General features: G+C 38.9%; 1 protein-coding gene across 1 annotated transcript in view; it reads right to left on the minus strand.

The window, feature by feature from the left end:
* Nucleotides 1-23199, minus strand: part of ADAM22 (ADAM metallopeptidase domain 22) — a 264257-nt gene that overhangs the window by 45620 nt on the left and 195438 nt on the right. The window contains 10 exon segments of the mRNA XM_043968835.1: nt 1235-1340; nt 4407-4470; nt 4817-4870; nt 7656-7736; nt 12328-12420; nt 12616-12687; nt 16075-16174; nt 19196-19247; nt 20672-20762; nt 22866-22950. Of these exon segments, the coding sequence (XP_043824770.1) occupies nt 1235-1340; nt 4407-4470; nt 4817-4870; nt 7656-7736; nt 12328-12420; nt 12616-12687; nt 16075-16174; nt 19196-19247; nt 20672-20762; nt 22866-22950 (798 nt within the window).

Here is a 23199-nt window from a genome sequence, read left to right on the forward strand (position 1 = left end):
CATGTTTATTTTATAACAGGATATTCAGGGGCAAATTTCTAGCAGATAGCTGAAATATGAGATGAATCTAGTAGAAAGGTTAGGACTAGAATTCTATAGCCAAGGACACAAAACCTGAGGATACTCCTGTTGGTTTAAGGGAGCTTTGAAAATGTCTACTCCCTCCCTAACCCATCTTATTAGAAGAAAGGCAGTTAGTTGATACAGTGGATAGACCACTGGACCTGGAGACAAAAGAGCTGAGTTCTAATACCCACTCAGGCGCTTTCCATCTGTATGACCCTAGGCAAATCATTTAACCTCTGTCAACTTCAGTTTCTGCATCTATAAAATGGCACCTACTTCCTGGGGTTGTTATGGGGATAAAATGAAATATTTGTAAAGTGTTTTGCAAGCTTTAAAGTGTGATATAAAACCTAGCTATTATTGTGCTAGCTATTATGGATTTCATTCTAAAGATTGATGACTGGTTATCTTGGAAATGGGGCAGATTAGAGGTGAAAGAGAAAAAAGAAAATAATAAATGAATTATAGCTATAGCCAAGAGAGAAAAGACAAGAAGACCCAGGATAAACTGAAGAGGGATAGAGGTCATGCTGATGCATGTAAGTTACTGAAAAATGTAACCAGCTAAAGCAGGAGGGGAGGAAGGGAGCCTACTATGTGACAGGACCTGTGCTAAGCACTGTACAGACATCGCATTTGATCCTTATAACAACTCTGGGAGGGAGGTGCTATTATTATTTTTCATTTTTCAGTTGGGGAAACTGAAACAGACAAAAGTTAAGTGACTTTCCCAGAGTCACACAGCTAATAAATATCTGAAGCTAGATTTGAATTCAGGTCTTTGATTCCAAGCCCGCGGCCCATCAGTCCATCTGGGGCATCAACTAGCTAATTCCATCTAGTGCTGATAATTGAGAGACATTAGAATAGGGTAGAAGCCTCACTTATGAGCATCATGGGCAAGGGAGGAGAGTAGAATGTGGCTAAATGAATACAATCTCCTTTCTTTAGATGCTAAGTAAGAGAAGACTCAAGCGATACATGTAGAAACCCATTATCTACAGAGGAATGCTCAATACTCAGATAAATTTAGATTTCCTCTATATTGCTCTCTGTGGTTCCAGAGGGAGTGCAGAAGCCAAAAAAAAATGTGTAAGAGCAAGATTCTGTTCTCTGAAAATATAAAGCTTGAAACTGGGTAATAAATTCACAAAATACTTCAACTTACTGTTTGTTGCACTGAATCCAAGTGTCTTTGTCTCTCCCACAGTTGCCTTTCTCTGTCCCTTCAATATTCAGTTTTTCATAACAATATTTATCAGAAGCAGTCACCTCTGAAACAAAGAAGTGGTCTTTAGCAAACAAGGATAGGTGTGAATTTCTCAAATTCTGGATCAAAGGGAAATGTGGACCTACAGAATTATACCAATGGTTGAACTAATTCAAAAGGTTCTGACACACATGGCAAGACTTGAAAAAAAATGATCCTTGGACATCACTTGTGGCTAATGTACATTTTCAAAATGGAAATTATTTTTCACGGATCTCAGTTTGAGATTTGGCAAAGTAAAATAAACACAGACCTAAGACAGATGTCTTTGCTGGCAAAGATCCCAAACTGAATTTCATGTTTTGGGTCTTTAAAAAAAAATTAAATCCTCAAGCTCTGAAGAAAGTAATGATTCTAAGTATTAGGTCCCAGAGAAGCTGAGAGAAAGGAAAGTCAATCATGATGAAAGAGTGTTTAGAAGATGTACCCACAAAATTTGGATCTATATAAACTTCGAATTTGCTAAGGACACAAAATTGTCTCAGAATGAGCGAAAGAAACCTTTCTGAAACATGATAATTAAATAGGTCCCAATTAACTACAGAATTTGGACACTTGTACAATCTAGCAAAATCTTTATCCATTGGTCAGAGGAATATTCTCAACACATCGGCTAGATTTTAAATATATTCCAAACTCCTGGATGAAATGGATTCTTGGAATGCCAGGAAAGAAGATAATTCCTAGATCATAGCTTTGGGAGAGATTTAGAGGACTTCTGGTATACCTAAACATGGCACACCTCTAAAGTTCAGGTAGAGACCAGGTGACCACACTCCCATGTCCAGACCTTCCTACTTCACGACAGCCTATTATATTCTCAGATAGTCAGATTATTGGGAAATTCATCTCATATTGTAATGAAATCTACCCCCCTCCATCATAGCTTTGTCCATTGTTTCTTAGTTCTTTCCTGTGGAATAACACAAATGTTTAGTCCCTCCCTTCCGCCAAACTTGAAGATGGTGCCAAATCCCCAGTAAATCTTCTCTCAAAGGCTGAACATTATTCCTAGTTCCTTCAGTCATTTTATATATGATTTGATGTGGGTTCTTCTACACCCTTCTTGGTTGCTCTCTTCATTAACAGCCACCATAACTATCCCTCTGAAATAGCTTTACAAAGTGCTTTCCTCTAACAACTCCATGAAGAGGTTAGTAGTGCATGTACAGATACTAAAATCTTTATTTTAGATATAAGAAACTGAGGCGCTCCGAGGGATTTGCTTCCCATAATCCAGCTAGAAACATGTTGAAGGCAGGATTTGATCCCTTTACCCCGATTCATGTCTAATACTCTTTCCACTGCATCATGCTTCCTCCATTATCACCACCACCACTGTCATCATCACCATCACTAGCATTCATTTAGCATTTAAGGTTGGCAAACGTTATGCCTCTATTTATATGATCCCACAACGACCCTTTGAGATAACACCATTAATATCCCCATTTTGACTATGGGAGAAATGAGGCTGAGGTCACTTAGCTATGTGTCTGAACTCAGGCAGGATTTGAACTTGGGTCTATCCACTGTGCCATCTAGTTAGCATTCTTCTTCTTCTCCCTCTCTTCTTACCCCACTGCTATAATCTGTTAAGCGCTAGTAACATGTAAGGTATTTATTAATCTTGCCCCTAGTGGGGATGGGATACTGTGACATTACTGTCAGTTCAAGGGGAGATAGGATGCAAACACAATACTTAAGTTGATTTCCTCCTGGGTTCTTTGCCTATGTTTAAGATTAATTGTCGTTCAGTCATTGCCAGGTCCCTGTCTGACTCTCTGACCCCACTTGGCAAAAAATACTAGATTGGTTTGTTATTTCCTTCTCCAGCTTATTTTACAGTTGAGGAAACTGAGGCAAACAGGGTTAAGTGACTTGCCCAGGGTCACACAGCTAGGTTTGAGGCCAGATTTGAACTCAGGAAGATGAGTCCTCCTGACTTTCAGGGCCCAGTGCTACATGAACTGCACCATCCATTTATTAGGGTTGAGCTGCCACCAAGTGAAACAGGCCAGAGCCTCTTCTAAAAACATACTGTTTTAAATAGACTTTTAAGTAGAACTTAACAAGATTTTTTAAACTTTGTGTTCTCAGCACAAAAAAAACACATTTTTTTTCTTCTGAAGATTTCACATGCCTGGAGTGAACTGCCTGTGTTTGCAAGGAAAGCACTTTGCAAACCTTATAGGTGAGATATGATGATCATGGCCAGTAGAGAAGACTAATAAAGACAGCAAAGGGCTGACAAATCCCCCCCCCCCACACACACACAGAAGGCTACCCTAGGAGAAGGGATTTGGCGGGGGAGAGCCTGAAGAGCTTTTCTTCAATTATTTGAAAAGCTGTCTCATAGAAGACATATTTGACCCAGGACTCACTGGCCATTGAAGGTGAAGCACCTTCCTAGGATATCGTGATTCAATCCCTCATTTTACAGATGAAGAATTGAAGGCCCAGAAAAAGGGTGTGGGGACGACCTTCCCAAGGTCACATAAGTTTTAAGGGCAAATCTAATTGAGAATCCAAGGTTCCTCTGACTCAGTTTCACACTTCTTACACTATGCCACACCCCTTCTCAACCCGAGTCTTAGAGAAGCCAAAACAACATGCCAACGTCAGAGACTCTCCAAAATGGTGCCAGGAGAGCTCCCGGATTGACAAGTCCTGCCCAGCCAGAAATGCTTTGGTTATGGGTCAGGTAAGAAACTAATTTTACCTTAGGTCCACCAACCTAAGTGCAGGAAGATTCCTCTCCAGAGGGGTAGTGATGGAAACTCTCTCTGAAGCTGTGGAGGGTTGTCTTGACAACAAGGCAGGAAGTGCTTGCACTATGAACTTAAAGGTTTGTTTGGGTTTTTTTTTTCAATAATGAACTAAGTTTGGGCCAACAAGCTAACACATAAAAGGAAACAAACTTGGGGATGAAATGGATTCTGGGACAAGTGATGTGACCGGGGACTCCTCCCACTGTCCCAATGTCCAGCACAGGTTCTGAGAACTCCCGTTTAGCCTGTGTGTCTCATTGCCATCATGACCCCATGGATCATAAATCACAGCTACTTACTTTGCCCCCAGATGTACTTGCACTGTCTGTCCCTGGTTTTACATCTTCCTCCAAAGCAAATGCCCTAGAACATACAACATGGAAAAAGATTGTGCAGAAACTTCCTATACAATCTGGATACAGGGAGTAATTCAACAAGCAAAGAAAATACAATAGAGAATAGTAAGTTGTACATAAAAGATTTGCAGTTTCATGTGCAATCATCTTTTTTATTATACTATATTATAGAAATGCTTGTTTTATTCTGTAATTAAAATAAATGAAATAAAACTTTTAAAAGAAATATATAAAGGCTTTATTCTCCAGAGTTGCTTGCAAAGTGTTTAAAATATGCTGATATTTTGATTGATGTCAATATTTCCTTCATTCCAGGTCACCCACATGAATCAAATGTGAGAACTTTTAGTAGCCTACCTGAAAATATCACATGAGTAGCCATCCATTTTATGGATGTTTGGGGCGCACTAGGAAAGAAGAACACAATGATGTCAACACAGTACAAGGCAAGAAATGATAATTTGGAAAATAACCTTGAAAATGCCTTAATTTAAAGGACCAGGTGGTCAACATAGCCCAGCTGACCCTGGGATGTGGCCCACCTGAGATTTTTAACAAAAAATGTTTTTACCCAATTAGCTAAGCACACATAAGCTGGTAAGGTAGTAGGACCTAACCACCTATCTAATGCTACCACCATACAAGCCTTATAGACAGGTGCTATACTAGAGGGTTTGAATCAATTAGTAATTGTAATTACACCTGAAATTATTTAATGACATAATTCTATCCACACAGTGTGCCAACATATAAACTTCCAATTATGCGGGCCACTACTAAAAAACCTGTATGCCCAAGATATAAGAGGTGGTTGAAGTGGCCACTTCCAATATGTACTTAAATTGGGGGTTCTTGACTTCTGGTGTGGCATGGACCCCAGTGACAATCTGGTGAAGCCCTTGAACCCTTTTTTCAGAAGAAAGTTTTTAAATGCGTTTAGCATTTGGTATTACAATGCCAACCAAAGCTTAGCAAAAATAAAAATGTAAACGTTTTCCCATCTAAGTTCACAGAATCCCTGAAATCTATTCATGTAGCCCTTAGGGATCCACTGACCCCAGGTTGAGGACTCCTGACTTCAATCCTTTAATGATATGTAATAAGGAAAGAGAAGGACATAGTAAAAACAGTCTCTTTAAGTTCTACTTATTTCATTAGAAGACCCCGAAACAAGGGCAAAGCACATTCAGACAACCATCAATGCAAACAGATAACCAGACATATGGGCATGGAGGGCACTGACAGCTGGCAGCATCTAGCCACATGTGGAGCCCAATATGAGTGCCCCTGCAGGATCAGCATCTGCATCCAAACAACTGGTGAGAAGAAGAGAAGGATGAGCACGAGTTCTCTTTTTACATCCATTTTAGGTATTTGTTAGGGAGGCTTGCATGTCGTCCTGCCACTCCATCCATCCATCCATCCAGCCAGCCAGCCAGCCAGCCAAACATCTGTCTGTCTATCCATCCATCCATCCTTATATGTATATGTATGCATGTGTACATATGTATGTACATGTATACATGCACATATACACAAAATAGAAATTTAATTTTAATTATTCTTTTTATTACTACATAAATATAAATATATAATTATTATAAATATATTAAATACACAATTTTTATAGAGAGAGAAATGGAGAGAAAGAGAGGGAAAGAAAAAAGAGAGGAGAGACAGAGAGTTAAAGTTTTGTCCTTGTTCTCAGGGTCATGGATATATCCAGTGGAAACTTAATACCAACTGTTTTACTCTTACCTTCTGAGACTTACTAAGTGTATCATAATGGATTTAGGTGACTTGAGAAGATCAAATCTCAGCTCAGATGAACCTTCTGTGTGAGCTTTTCCCTGATCCCTGCTGCTTCTAATGCCCTGCCCTGATCTCCACCAAAATTACTCTATTTATTTTGCATAAACCTATATAAAAATATATGTTGTCTTTCCCTGATAGACTATAAGCAACTGAGGGTAGAAGATTTTTTTTTTGTCTTTGTACTCCCAGTACCCAGTGCATAATAATATAATAATTTAATAAATTCTTATTGATTGACAAAAGGAAAATGATATTTCACACAGTGGTTTTATTCAGGGTGTAATCTGTTACCTAAAGTAGAAAAATAAATAAATGCCCAAGTATTTTTACAAATGTACATCTGGAGATAATATTAAATAGGCAAGCCATTCAATCTTATTCTCTTAGGTTGTCACATCCCTTCACAATAAACATCTTAAATGACTTGAGTAGCTACAGTCTTACCAAATTCTTTTCCCCTGAAACAAAGACACATTGAAATCTATAGATTAGCCACCATAAATAATCACAGCCTGTCTGTAGCTGAATTATTTGAAATTCAAGACCAACCAATAAATGGTCTATATTAGAAGAAACCATGTTCTTGTCAATGTTAGAGAAAAGAACACCTCTTCAGACTAGAGATGCATTATGGGAGCATGTCTTCTGTAGACTTTCCACTTTAAAGGATTATGAGACAAAATATAGTCCTTTCTATTTCCTTCCCCCATCAAGGACCTGTAAATAGATCCATAGGTATACTTCTTTACTTTTAGAAGACACTTTAAGGCATGAACACCACCTTAGTTTTACAAGCAACTTGCCGGCAGTTTCTTCTCTTGCCCAGGCTGTTAGCTGAAACCAGGATTGCTGAGGAATGACTAAAATAGATCGAATTGGATGTCACTTGAGAGAGGAACATGAGAGTCTCCTTGGTTTACATTTTTCTGGGGGACCAGTGCATGAAGGTAACCATGAAAGACCTTGTCTGAGTGCCACTCTTTTTTTCCTTCCTTTGTTCCTCCCTCCCCTCCTTCCTTTGTTTCTTCCTACCTTCCTTTTTCTCTCTCTCTCTCTCTCTCCTCTCTCTTCTCTCTCTCTCTCTCTCTTTCTTTCTTTCTTTCTTTCTACCTCCCTCCCTCCCTCTCTCTGTCCTCCTCTCTCTGTCCTCCCTCCCTCCTCCCTTCCTCCCTCCCTCCCTCCTCCCTCCCTCCCCTTCCTCCCTTCCTTCCTTCCTTCCTTCCTTCCTTCCTTCCTTCCTTCCTTCCTTCCTTCCTTCCTTCCTTCCTTCCTTCCTTCCTTCCTTCCTTCCTTCCTTCCTTCCTTCCTTCCTTCCTTCTCCCTTCTTTTCTTTCTTTTTCTTTCAGATTTGGAGAAAAGTGTAATTAAGAAAATTACCTGGCTGGAGTTTCCTGTACACGTCTCCTGGATATCACAGTCATTCACTGCTTCCCTGCATACAGTTCCCATAGGTTGAAACTAAAAGAAGAAAGAAAAATGGCTGAAAACCCCTGGAGACTTTCAATGTAAATAGTGGTAGAAGAATTGAACAGCTTTATCTCAAATACCAAAATGAAGATGCCTTGGTTACTTTTTGGAGACAGCTACTTTTTGATATTACAATGAAGCTCTGTGAAAGTCAGATTATTTTAGGGTCAAATACTGTTATAATAGAACATGCTTTTTAGAAAATTTTCTTTTACAGGCTGTATGAGGTATTTTATGTATTTTACAGATGTAACTAAGAATTTTTCATCTATTACAAAATCATTTCAAGGGGATCTGATGGTCAGGGGTAGTCCAGAGTTTGACCATACATACAATTAGGAGAGGTATATGAATATACAGATAGAGTGTTGAGCCTGGAGTCAGGAAGACCTGAGTTCAAATCTTCTCTTGGATACTTATTAACTATAGGACCCTGGACAAATCACTTAATCTCTGTTTGCCTCAGTTTCCTCAACTGCAAGATGGGGATAAAAATAGCCTCCCACCTCCAAGGACTGTTGTGAAGATCAAATGAGATATTTGTAAAATGCTCAGCATATAGTTCCTGGCACATAGTAGGTGCATAATAAATGCTTGTTCCCGTCTCTTCTAGGAACTTCATTTTATTAAGGAAATTAGCAAGCTGGAAAGCATACAGGGAAAAGAGAAACAATGCCCGTCCACCAGGAGCAGCTTAAGTATTTAGGAATATTTAGCATAGAGGAGACTTATGGGAGACATGAAAGCTCCTTTGAAGTATCCTATGGGGGTTTCATATAGAAGAATTTTATTTACTTTCCTTGGGCCAGGGACAGAACTAACCCCAGTGGCCGAAAGCTATAGAGAGGGTAATTTTTTAGTTATGTAAAAAGGTTGTCCTAGTAGGTTGTAAATACTCAAGGTCTTCAAGTGGAGGCTGGATAGCCAACCACTTCTTAGGGATGTTGTGGAGAGGGTTTTTGTTTGTTTGTTTGTTTTCCGGAGCAATGAGAGTTAAGTGACTTGCCCAGGGTCACAGAGCTAGTAAGTGGCAAGTGTCTGAGGTCAGATTTGAACTCAGGTCCTCCTGAATCCAGGGCCAGTGCTTTATCCACTGCACTACCTAGCTGCCCCCTTTTTTGTTTTTGTTTGTTTGGTTTTTAGGTTTTTGCTTTAATTATAGGGTAGATTTAGGTCACAATTAAGTTTCTTCCAGCTCTCAGATGCCATTTTATATAGAACTCAGGTTCAAGTCCTTGCTCCAACACTTAGTAGCTCTGTGACCCTGGGCAAAGCTACTAAGCCTCTTTGATTGTCAATTTCCTTACCTGAAAAATGGAGACTATTAATGGGGAGGCAGAGAGGGAAGAATAAGAATTTATCTAGTGCCTGTCCTGTGCCAGGTACTGTGCTGAGAGCTTTTTTACAAATGTTCTCTTGATCCTCACAAAATTGAGTGACTCGCCCAACTGAGGCAGGATTTGAGTTCAGGTCTTCCTGAGTTCTGGTTAAGTGCTCCATCCATTGCTCTTCTAACTGCCTCCACAAATATTACTTGTGAGGAAAGTGTTTTGTAAACCTAAAAGCATCATATATTCGCACGGGCTATCTTCCATCATCTCCTCATCTCCTTCCAAGGCTCATTCAGGTGAAGCCTACCCTGATCTACTCAGTTTTTAATGCTCCCTCCTTCCTCATTACCTTGGATGTATTGGTTTACATATTTATAGGGATCTCAGCCTCAGTCTAGTTTAACCCCATCACTTTACATTTGGGGAAACTGAGGCCCAGAGAGTTTAAGTGCCTCACCCAAGGTCACACAGTAATCATCAGAGGTGGGATTTGAATACAGATCTTCTGACTTTACAGTCAATATTATCTCCTCCTCTACCACACTATCTTCTCCAGTACCCTTGTTTGCTACAACAGGGTATAGGGCCAGCAGTGACTATGACATTTTCAAAGTCATTTTATAATAGGCTTTTATGAGAGAGTTATGGTTGCTCCCCTGTTTGGTGTATTTTTTTATGTTCTGCTGCTCTTGGGCCCTGAAATGATTTTATCACTGAAATCCCAATTCTATAAATCAAAGAAGTGAATTTTAAAAACAACAATAAACAACTGACTTTATAGCTGGGATGACTAGAGCAAGGAAAATTGATGTAATGGGGGCCCAGATCATGTAGTGAACAAGGAATCAAGCTGGAGATGGTTCCCGACTTTCTAGGCCTCATTCAGTGATGTATAAACAAGTATACAAGGGCCGCAATCTCCAGAAAATATATTGATGGCTATATTTCTGACGAGGATGTGTTTCTAGCTCATTTATGTCATTGAAAGAGCCCTTGGAAGGAGCCTGAAATTTAAAATCCTAAAAAATTTCCTAAAAGGATCCCTAAAAGGTATGAATTCTTTCCTAGTCCCAGTCTTCCACCCAGGAGGGGCAGTCACTTAATCAACACTCATTTATTAAATGATCCCTGGTATAAAGTCATTCCCCAATTGAGAAATGGTCAAAGGATATGAACAGGCAATTTTCTGATGAAGAAATCAAAGCTATTACCATACTAAAAATGTTCTAAAGCACTATTGATTAGAGAAATGCAAATTAAAACAACTCTGGGGGCAGCTAGATGGTGCAGTGGATAGAGCACTGGCCCTGGAATCAGGAGTACCTGAGTTCAAATCTGGCCTCAGACACTTAACACTTACTAGCTGTGTGACTCTAGGCAAGTCACTTAACCCCAATTGCCTTAGTAAAAAAAAAAACACATACACACTTTAAAACAACTCTGAGGGGCAGCTAGGTTGCACAGTGGATAGAGCACCAGCTCTGGATTCAGGAGGACCTGAGTTCAAATCTGGCCTCGGACATTTGACACTTATTAGCTGTGTGACCCTGGACAAGTCACTTAACCCCAATTACCTCACAAAACAAAAAGAAAAACAAAAATGAGGTACCACCTCACACATATCAGATTGATTAACATGACAAAAAAGGAAATAATAAATGTTGGAGAAGTTATGGAAAAATTGGAGCACCAATGCATTGTTGGTGGAGCTGTGAACTGATCCAACCATTCTGGAGAGCAATTTGGAACTATACCCAAAGGGCTATAAAGCTGTGCATACCCTTTGACCCAGCAATACCACTATTAGGTCTTTTTCCCAAAGAGATCATAAAAAAGGGGAAAGGACCCTTTTATATTTATAGCTGTTCTGCTTGTGATGGCAAGGAATTGGAAATTGAGGGGATGCCCATCAATTGGGGAATGGCTGAACAAGTTGTGGTATATGAATGTAATGGCATACTATTGTGCTATAAGAAACGATGAGCAGGTGGATTTCAGAGAAACCTGGAAGGACTTACATGAACTGATGCTGAGTGAAGTGAGCAGAGCCAGGAGAACATTGTACACAGTATCAACAACATTGTGTGTTGATCAACTCTGATAGACTTGACTCTTTTCAGTAATACAGCGGTCCAAGATAGTTCAATCACCTGTCTTAAGCTTCTTTTTTTCCCCTTCATTTCACCTAAAATTGGGCTGAGCCCATTGAAAGCTTAAAAAATACCTCATAGAAGGACGATCACTGGTCGTAGATGTAGAAATTGAAGAGTCCTTTGAGGTCATCTCAGCTAAGACCCTTATTTCTCTCTTCTCATACTGCCATCACACTGGTGCTGGTACCCTCTCCTCATCTGCCTCTCTCATCCCTTCCCCACTCCAATGCATCCTTTATTCAGAAGCCCAAGTGATTTTCCTAAAGTGCAGGTTCAACTATGTCACTGCCTTACTTGATACACACCAGTGGCTCCCTGTTACCTTTAGGATCAAATCCTCTGGCATTCAAAATCCTCCATAATGCAGAGCCCCCCTACCTTTCCAGTTTCCTTACACCTTACTCCCCACCACGTTACCCTTCAATCCAGTGACACTAGCCTCTTTGCTGTTTCACAAAGAAGACACTCCATCTCTTAGCTCTGGACTGTCTTCCATGCCTGGAATGTTCTCCCTCCTTATCTCTACCATCTGACTTCTTTGACTTCCCTGGCTAGCTTTAAAAAAAAAATCCCATCTTCTACAGGAAGTCTTTGCCAACCCCTATTAATTCTGGTGCCTTCTCTCCATTAATTATTTCCTGTTTTTCTTGTTCATAGATAGTTGTTTACATGTTGCCTCCCCCATTAGATTATGAACTCCTAAGGGCAGAGACTGTCTTTTGCCACTTTTTAACTCCCCAGTGCTTAGCAAAGTGCCCAACACATAGTAGATGCTTAATGAATATTCATTGATGGACCTATTATTTTATGGCTGAGGCGATGAGAAGTTAAGTAACTTTCTATGGTCACAAAGAGAAGTTAGCAATAGAGCTGGGATCTGGAAATAAATTCCAAAGGAATGGAAAGGAGGAGAAAAAGAGGAAACGAAGAAGGGTTAAATGAATATTGGTGTTCATTTAGGTACAAAAGTGAGATTAATAAGACCTAATTTCAAACAATATGTCCATGTTCCCCATTGAATACCCTTCCCATACTCTTCATGATCTGAAGTGAATTAGTCACCTCCTATCAATTGGCTAAGAGCTAGTATTCTTGTACCTTGCACTTTTTGCAGCAAAGACCATCACTGCATTGGGAGTCTTCTGTCAAGGTGCACTTCTTACAGCAATCTGCTCCTTCCCGGGCACACTCCTGAGAAGCATAAACATTTTGACCTAAGACAGGAGTCTCATTTCTAAATTTAATTTGCTCTATCTCTCCACCCCACCCCCAACTTATCATATTTCCATGAAAACCCTAAACAGCTTCTCTATGCATGTGGCTCCCACTATCCTAGTGTGAAAGGCATGGGATTTCAGGGATGTTTGGCCACCACTGAGTACTTACTGCAAGTGTTCCACAGTCACACTCTTCTCCGGTCTCAACGAAGCCATTGCCACACTCCGGAGGATCTAGTAACTGTGGGAGGGAAACCCAAATATCAAAAATCACTCTCATAGGATCCAAGGGATGATGAGATTCAAACTCAGTCACAAAGGTGCCATTGGCACAGCTGGGATCTGTCAATGACTCACAGATATACTATATTACATTTTTGTAATTAAAAATGAGGGTTTTAAAAAATTTACCAGGAATACAACACACATTAAAGAAATAACAGGAATTCGGACATACACACACGGTCTTTCATAACTATTCAGATCTAAAAATCTTGCACCCAAAGAGACCCCAATTCCAGTCCTGCCTATCACAAATGAAGTAATTGTTCTTTATCTTCCACTCCAGGTTGAAAGTAACCCTTATAAGCGAGGCAGCTTTGAAAACCTGAAATGGCAAGTGATGCAGATGAAAGATACATTTGTTCACTTGTTTTGGACTTGGGACAAAAGCGATTTCAGTAAAAAGCCCTCAGCCTCTTTCACTGTTAAAAGCAGCAGTGATTTCCTTTCATTATATTCCCTCACCTCCCTGAGGTTTTTGAAAGGGTTGGCTGTTCTGTAATCCAATGTGATACAATTTCTAAATTCCCTAGCAAGGGATATAGAATGAAAGAGGAAATGATTACTAGGCAGTTCTACATACCCGCCGTGAGCTACAGAGGCCAAAAATCTAATTCACACAATTAGCTGGGACAAAGTATTCTCTTTTACTTTAACATGTAAATGTATCCAAAATGCCTGATGAGAATAACCACTTCCCCCTCTAATCAGTGACCATAGCGTTCTCTGGGAACTTAATAAGCTCTAGCCAAGTACATGGTAACAGAAGGTTCTTTACTCATTCCCTTTAAGAGATTTAGATTTCTTAATAAGAAAAATGGTTTTGATAATACAAAGTACTTGGAAAGCAGAGCAAGGATAATAACAGAGTTTGGAGGATGCTTCAACACCCACCCCACAAGGAGGGAAAGTCCAAATCTGCTTATTAGGCAGGAGGAAAAGCCTTGGCTGTAGAAGCAGATGAGAAAGGAAAAGACTCTCTCTCTCTCTCTCTCTCTCTCTCTCTCTCTCTCTCTCTCTCTCTCTCTCTCTCTCTCTCTCTCTCTCTCTCTCATACACACACACACACACACACACACACACACACACACACACACACACACACACACACACACACACACACACCTGAAATGAAATGCTTGTTTTGGGGGCAGAGAGAAAACAGCATCATCTGAGTAAGGATGCATTTGACCTTTAGTCTGAAGGTCTACTTGGGCAAGACTTGCCTAAGTCTTGAGTTTGACTCTCCTCATAGAGTTCATTTCATTTGTATTTTAAAAATAAAAATATTAAAAATCATGTCTTGAGGAAAAAAATATACAAGAAAGCATCTGAGAATTCAAATTGAGGTGAGGTTGTTTTCCTGACTTTAACATGGAACAGCATTTGTCTGTATCAAACCAAGATAGAAATGATTCAGAAAGTAAACCTTCTTGACATAAGCAAAGAGAAGATTCTCAGTTCTCGGTACCAAGGTATTTAGGACAAAGTTCAGCTAGGTGATGCCCTTAGCATGGTATTTTCTTTGGATTCATTTCCATATCTGGTCCAGGGCTTTGGCCCTCATTCAAAAACCATAAGGTTTACATGTAATCTCCAAACGTTTAGGCTACAAACTGTAAGGAATTAATTGTGATTTGTGGTTTCCAGGACCCCATCTTTGCTTCATCATGGTTAGACTGAAAAGATGTAACCTTGAAAAGCCCAAGAAAAGATGGGTTTGTACTTGAAAGGATAATAGAACAAACAAAAGGAACTCTGATCAGATTTGTCAAGTATATTAGGTGGGACTGAATAACAAAAAGAACATTTGATTGAGTCAAAGCATCCAACAAAGTACCTAAGCCCTACCTAGGAGTTCCCCCATGCCCACATGGGCCTGGCCAAATTATAATGGGGACAGCCCAGGGGGTATGTTGAACCAATTGGAGACTCAGCATGGCTAAGAACCTCCCTTCCTGTGGGAGAGGCAGGAAGGAAAAGGGAGAGCTCTGGGAGGGACAAGGATAGAAAAAGAGGGAGAGAGAGGAGCTGTTGGTGGTTGACCTTCGGATTGAACCAGGAGACACTGCACAGCTGATTCTCCTTAGAACTAAAGATTCCAGGTGGTGGTGAATTTGTGTTGTTGAAGTGAGGCTGGCTCTTTAGGCCAGCAGAGCTGGAAGCAAGTATCAGGTTTGAGTTCGAGTCAAGCTGTTCTGAGTAACCAAGGAAGCAGAGCTTATTCAAGGTACCTGGGGGCCTTTTTATCCCAGAGATTAAGATCCTAACCATCTGAGAAGTGGGTCGTATCTTTCTCTTTCTCTTTCTCTATCCCCTTTCTCATTGTCCCTGGCTCTCTTAACTTCACTTGTGTTGTAAATTTGTTCTCATTAATGAAACCTGATTTGTTCATGGAAAAGAGGCTGTTAATTTCCTTTCTTATCAGTCTGAGTGAAATAACTTTTTAAAAGGCAGTTTTGAAGAGAGGAAACTCTGGACCTAGAGGTCTCCCATTATTTTCTGAACCCCAATATTACAGCAAGCCACCAAATTAACCCTCCCCAAACTAAATTTGGCCCAAACAAAACTAAATCATGATTATTTGTCCAATAATTACCAATGACCAAAACTCTCTAAGGATATTAAGTTGATGAGCAGATGCTGAGATTGGTAGAGGGAAGTTCCTCATTAAATTTGGAACTAAAAATCTCATAAAAACAAATGTTGAAAACTATTTTACATGTAACTGGAAAATAATAAAATACTTTTATGATTAAAAAAAAGAGTTCCTTATACAGATGAAATCACAGGCCCAAATGAAACCACTCCCACCAACACCAATACCAATACCAACAACAACAACAACAACACAACAACAACACTACCACCACCAACTAGCCAGCTCTGGAAGTTCAGGCTTCCCCAGTTTTTCAACCCTTAGTCACTGGTATCCTCTCATATGGATAGATGAGTAAATATGATAACCACAGACACACCACCACATTCTGGAGGCAAAGTCATTGTTTCTACAACCTTCACAGTCAGATTCCTGGGCCTTTTTTATATACAATTACATCCAGTCAAATCCAAATAGGTCTTTGCCCCATCCTTTACATTTATGAACCTTTCCCAGGTTATATCTAATTCCTTCCTCACATAGTTATATGTCCAGTTCCAGCGCAAGCAAGTCTAGAAAGGATGATACTGGTAACTTACCTTGTCTAGACAATGAGGATTTCTGACTCTACCAGAAATCTTTTACCTATGGAGTTCTATGTCTTTGAATGAATGTTTCTGAAGACACAGAAGGATGGAAAGTAAGTGGTTCAGCATTGCACTCTGCAAAGGGAACTTGTTTGATTACCTTTGATGGTTTATTGAAGAGGCAGGCGCCACCTCCATTATTTAAGAAGTCGTGATACTCATCAACATTGCACTGAGAGAACTTTTTCGGGAGGTAATAGCTGGAAAGAAACAAGAAAATCAATCGCTGGGCACCTTTGGTCTCCCTTGCTAATAGTTTTATCTGACATTCTGCTTAAAAAGTGAAAGAAAAAGACAACTTCTATTCATCCAGGGTACATTTAAGCTGTATGAGCTATATTTGCATGAAAGGAGTAAGCTTTTCTTAACGGTTTACATGAAAACCAAATTGCTTCAGGAGAACTGCCCCATCACATATGCCCTCACCCCAGAGAGAAGGAGGCTCATTTATTCCAGAGCAATCTCTCCTGAAAATTGTAATGTTGCCTTGATCTCATTTCATAGATGCTTATAATTAAAATGCAAGGACTGATTCTCATCCCTCAACATTTCAGTAATTCTACATTCTCTTATATTCTTAGTGTGACTATACCATATTTATCTTTAAAAGACCAAGGCATTCCATCTTCCATCTCCATCCCTTTGCACAGGTTGTCTCCTCATATCTGAAATGCATTCTCTCCTTATCTGGGCTCTTTAAATTCCTAAGTATCCTTCAACACTCAGCACATTTACCACCATAATTGCCCTATTATCAATCTTCTCTCACTCCTCAAATCACCCCATATGCACTTATCTAGGGCAGCTACGTGGTGCCATAGTATGTGGTACGCTGGGCCTTGAGTCTAGAAGACTCATCTTCCTGAGTTCAAATCTTGCCTCAGGCACTTAACCAGTTGTGTGACCCTGGGCAAGTCACTTATCCCTGTCTGCCTCAGTTTCCTCATCTATAAAATGAGCTGGAAAAGGAAATGGCAAATTGTTCCAGTACCTTTGCCAAGAAAGTCCCAAATGGAGTCATGAAGAGTCAGACACAACTGAAAAAAATGACTGAACAACAACTGAATACTTAAAAATATATGTGGTGTATACTCTTCAACCCTTCCGTCTCCCCTCAGGAGAAGGCAAACTCCTTGAGATCAGAAAGTAGTGTTTGCTTTGTCTTTGCAACTTCAGTCAGTTCTTAGTACAGTTCCTTGCAAATAGCAGGTATTTAATGCATGCTCATGTGATTGAATTGCAAGATCAGAAATCTTTCACATCCTCACAGACTTTATTGATCTTTCTGTGTCTATTAATCATTTGTAATAACACAAACTACTGTTATTATCTTTTACATTGCTTTTTTGCTTTTTCTTCTATCTCTGACAATGAGATAGCTAGGTGGCATGGTGGATACAATGCTAGGCCTGGAGTTAGGAAGTTGTTAGTTGATTAGTTGTGTCTGACTCTCTGTGACCCCATTTGGGGTTTTCATGGCAAAGATACTGGAAAGGTTTGCCATTTCCTTCTCCAGCTCATTTTACAACTGAGGAAACTGAGGCAAACAGGGTCACACAGGTAGTGTCTGAGTGAGTGACTCCAGGGCTGTGCTCTTATCTACTATGCCACCTAGATGCTCAAGGAGTTAGAAAGCCCTGAGTTCCAATCTAGCTTCAGATATTTACCGGCTGTGTGACGATGGGCAAATCATTTAACTTCTGCCTGCTTCAGTCTCCTTTTCTATAAAATACAGATAAGAAGAGCATCTATCTCCTAGGACTGTTGTGAGGATAAAATGAGATAATTCTATGTTTATACAGTGATTAGGTAGCACAGTGTTTGGTACAAAGCTTGATAAATGCGTGTTTCCTTCCTGCCTTTTCTATTTCTCTAAATAGGCTTTAAAAGGCATAAGAGCAGACCCTATTTATTTCTATCCTCTAGAGTGCCTAGCACAGTGCTCCCACATATGGTGGGTTATCATTAAATGTTTCTGAATTTGCATTAAATTTTTTTTTAGTTATTCTAGCAGACAGATAACATGTACATGTAGAATTATATGTTAAAATCAATATATACAGGCTACATACAAAGTAAATAAAAGGAAGTTAAATACAAGGTTATCGGGGGAAGGAACTTCAAGTTGGGAGCATCAGGAAAGACTTCATATAGAAGATAGTGTTTAAGCAGAATCTTGAAGGAAGTGAGGGTTTCCATGGGACAGAGATAAGGAAGGATGGCAGCCCAGTCACAAGGAACAGTCAGCCCAAAAGTATTGAGATGAGAGATGGAGAATCTTTTGTGCGGAGCAGAAAGAAGTCCAGTTTGGCTGGATTGCCGAGTATAGGAAGGAGGAAAATGTAGAATGAGGCTGGAGAAATAGGCTGAAGTCAGGCTGCAAAAGGAGAGGAGTCTACACTTTGTTCTGGAGAAAACAGGGATCCACCAGAGCTGCTTTAACAAAGGAGTGATTAAATGTGGGTTTTAAAAAAGTGACTTTGGTACCAGGGGAGAGGATGGATTGGAATGGGGAACAGCATAAGTCAGGGAGACTAATTAGGTGGCAATTGCCATAGCCAAGGCAAGAGGTGTTGAGAGCCTTAACCACGGTGATGGTGGTTTAAGTAGAAAGGAGCTGGATTAGAAGAACAGCATGGAGGTAGAAATGGCGACATTTGGCAACTGAATAGATATGTTGGATAAATGCAACAGGGAGCCAAGGATGACTCAGAGGTTACAAACCTAGGTGACTGGAAGCATGATGATACCCTTAACAGAAATAGGGAAGTTTAAAAATTGATGCTAAAATTTGTTTTTACATATATTTTGGAAAATAAAATTCTATTCAATAAAAAAAGACTCTCTCCCCCCCCCCCCCAAAAAAAAGAAATAGGGAAGTTTGATAGAGGGGTAGGATTAGAAGAAAAGATAATGGATTGTTTTGGATGTGTTGTTTGAGATGTCTCTGAGATATCTGGCTTGAAACAGGCAGTTTGGTAATTTGGGACTGAAGCTCAGGAAAGCACCTGGAACTGGATGTATATATCCCTGAGTTATCTCCATGGAGACGATACTTTAAGCTCAATATTCATTTTCCCATAAATATCTATGGTGAGGCTTCCTTCTGGAGTTATCCTAATTCTGGTTAGTGAGTATCAGAATGGAATACTTATGAAAGTAATATTGTTGTTTTATTATTACTAATATACTTTACTAGTATAAAAAATGAAATCACTTACCCTGTGTCTCCCATTATGCATCCAGACCACATGTCCTCACACTTGCACTCACCTAAGAAAAACATGAAAATGCATCTCAAGTAGATATATTACAGGGTTTTCTATTTTAAAAACAGATTTCTAGCTTATTCTCATTCCTCAAAGTATCTTTTGAAAAGTTCTATCTGTTATTCAATTTTTTTGATGTTGTGAATTCATAAACAACATATATGAACTCTCTCTCCCCAAATATGCTCCCAACTTTCCAATACCCTACACACAGAAAAACTAAAATACTATATTCTAGAATTTTTTATGATTCCATCTTTTCTTCAGTATTCACTTTACCATGACTAAAGCAACTATTCATTCGAAATGTCCTATTGAAACCCCCCCAAGATTTAGAATTCCTAACAAAATGTTAAACAGAATCAAAATACTCCTAGATGGACTAGCTTCACAAGAACATGATGATATCAGAATTATACATGGGGGGGGGTGTTGAAATGAGAAGGAGCATCCTTTGGTCCAAGACAGAAAAGACACATCCTAAATATAGATATAGGTAAATCATAGTACAACTACTTGTGAAACTGACTATTCATGGACAAAATTCAATTACAAATGAACAGATAGATATGACTTCTTGATAGCTACTTAGTAAGCAAATTTTACTTGTTCCATGAACAATAATAACTTTATTTTAAAATAAATGAGGAATGCATTCAGTTTTGAATTAGGTGTTTAATGATTTCTAGCCTGCAGATATCTCCATGTTAAATACAAACAAACTCTTTTTAAAAAGTATAGATAGATGTATACACACACATATATGCATATATATATGTATATATGTATGTATACACACACACCCCTCATGCCTTGGTACCACATAGCTAGGATTGTCCATTCAATTTTTGGAAAATTAGCAGCCTAACTATTTTACTCTTAAAGTCACCCCCACTCACTTCTATTATAAATTTTCTGTAGGGTAGGAATAGAGACTAGATCTGTCATTTCATTAGTAAACAGAACTCCCAGATGAAAAAAGTCCCTTTACCAATGCAGGTTGGCATCTTTACTGAAACTTATAGTCATAGAGAGTTCCCTAGTCACTTAGAGGTTAAGTGACTTGCCCAAGGTCACACAGTCAATATGTCTCAGAGGCAGGATTTGAGCCCAGTTCTTTCTGGCTTCATGGCCAGCTTTCTATCTATGATTCTACATTGTTTCTGTGAACTTATCAATATAAGAGACATATATTATTATTCTAGCGGGATGACTTCATTTTATTTTACCATATCATAAAAATTGATGACGACTATTTTACCAAAGACCATAACCCACCCAGTTACTTAATTTGCTACGTCTAACACTTTCAGGTGGGCATCTGAATTCTAGTACCCCATTTCCAAATTTCAACTTATAACAGTTACTTCCAAACAAAGTTATATTTAAAGTGTTACTGATACCAATATATAGCTTTTAAAAACTTACCACTCGCTAATTTTCTTTTGTCCGAGAAAATACCTAGATTATGTGCTAATGATTGGGCTAAAGTGACTGCCATTAAATCTGTTTTGCCAAACTGGAAAAAACAAACAAACAAACAACAAAATATTAAAACATCATTCTTATTAAACTGGACTGGAAAAAAATCTCAGAACACAATCAAACTTGAGTAAATGTCCGGAATTTACTGCAGCACAGTATCAACACATTCAATTGGCATAGAATATTGGGCATTCATAGAGAATTCAATTTAATGAGCATTTATAATGCACCAACTACGTGCCTGGCAATGTGTTGAAGGAAACAGTAAGAAGCCGCTTGTTTGATTTGACTTTGATCTTTTGCACCTCGATCTAAAACTGAAGCCAAATGAACCTGTCTCTAGCTTAAAATTCTGACTTTTCTATAATTATACAATGGGACCTTTAGGCTGCTATTTTGTAGAAGTGAGTGGAGCAAGTCTTCTTTGAGTCCTTCATGGGTTTATTCTCACTTGGGAAATTTCAGGCCTCAAAATATCCATACAACCCCTCCCCCCACAAAAAAACCTATTGCTTCCACTTACAAATGCAATACAGTTATCACTTCCAAATCACAACTTTCCCCATCACAGTTTTGATATATCATGGGTTGGCAAAATAAATTAAATGGGAATTTGGGAGGAGTTTTGCAGAAGCCACAGATGATGCAAAAAAAGTTTAGAAACTCAGAAGTGCATAAAATATATGTATAGTATTGTATAATATCAAAACGAATTTTACAATAAGGTACTGTAAACACCCCATTATAAAAAAAAGAAAAACAGACTTCTCTGGAACAAAAGGAAGGCCAAAAACATTTATGTGGAATGTGTGCCCATGATGTGGAAAGGATAACTGCATAAAGAAGTCTGAGATTGAAGAGCATTGGAATTTGTACTTGGTCAAAAGAAAAAAATCATTCTTCAAATTTGGGGAGTAGTATGAATGTATAATTTATATTTGACCTCCCACTGGTTCTAGAGGCTCTAGATGATATTCTCTTAGCCCACTTACATCAGCCTAATATTACCCAGAGAAATTGCCTTTGGAGAATACTGATGAAAAGCCAGTGGTCAAGCTTTCCTTCAGAACTAGCCAAATTTTCTGGGGGTCAGCGAATTCCAGACCTAATAGTTAGAAAGTAACAACATCCAGAGAATGATTCAATTCTTTGAAGAATTTCTGAGCAATAAACAAGGCTTTATTAAATGCAGGTAAAGCTGGTTTCATTTATATATGTATATACATATATACACACACATGTATGTATATATAAACACATATATACACATATATGGATATATGTGTATACATGTATATATACATACATATATTTTCCCTATTCACTTCTTATATAATTTATAAAAGTAGGCAGCCAAGTGATAAAGCACTGGACGTAGAGTCAGGAATACTACAATTCAAATTCTGCCACAGATACTTGCTAACTGTAGGACCCTGGGCAAGTCATCCAACCTTTATCTGTACCTGTTTACTCATCTGCAAAATGGGCATAATAGCATATTCTTATATGCTATTATATAATATAATAATATAATATTAATATATTACTATTGTATAATAAAACAATATATTATATTATTATATGCTAGGGCTGTTGTGAGAATCAAATAAACATATTTATGAAGCACTTAAAGCACCATATAAATGTTGGCTATTATTACGTAGAATATTTTTTCATAGAAACTATTCTCACACAGAGCATAGACCATGCAAACATAAATTGTTTTTAATAATGTTTCCCCATTCTATAGTCAAGTCCTTGTAGTGATGGTATGCTCTATATCAATATATCAAGGATCTATGATTTCTACAGTGGAATTCCAGGAGAAATAGCATCTGTAACTTTATGGATCAATCTTAGCAAGTTGCCTGAAGTTTCAGAGAGGTTAAGTCACTTACCCAAGGTCAAACAGCGTATAATTGTCAGGGGTAGGATTTGAACCCAGCTCTTCCTTACTCCAAATCCAGCTCTCTATCCACTTCGCTACACCCTCTTAAATGTTCTTTACTAATAAACAATGAACACCGTAACTTGATCTCTATAAGTTATGGACTATTGAGTAATTCTATTGTAAATGGTGGGAAGCTTTTTGATCCTTTTTTGCACTACTTTCTATTATCCAGATATGCACACCTACTTCATTCACTCCTCCTCCTTTCAGCAACGAGCAAATTCCACCAATATAAGCTGCCCCACTTCGGCTACTCTCAAATCGACTTCCCCTTTTAGAAAAGGAAACAAACAAACAAAAAATTGCTTACTGTCCAGAGTTTCACAGCACCTCAAAGCGTTCATTTACTACATTTATTGACATATGGCAAGTCACCATTTCTATGCTGCATCAGCCTGCGAGAGATAAGGATCTTTATGCATGCACACATAAAAGAACAGATCATTCACTAGTGGGCCCGTTAAGAGGAACATCTTCAAAAGAAGAATACTTGTTAGAAGTCTCTCCCCCACTTCCCTAT

The sequence above is a fragment of the Dromiciops gliroides genome, chromosome 5, assembly GCF_019393635.1.
Source record: "Dromiciops gliroides isolate mDroGli1 chromosome 5, mDroGli1.pri, whole genome shotgun sequence".
Classification (NCBI taxonomy): domain Eukaryota; kingdom Metazoa; phylum Chordata; class Mammalia; order Microbiotheria; family Microbiotheriidae; genus Dromiciops; species Dromiciops gliroides.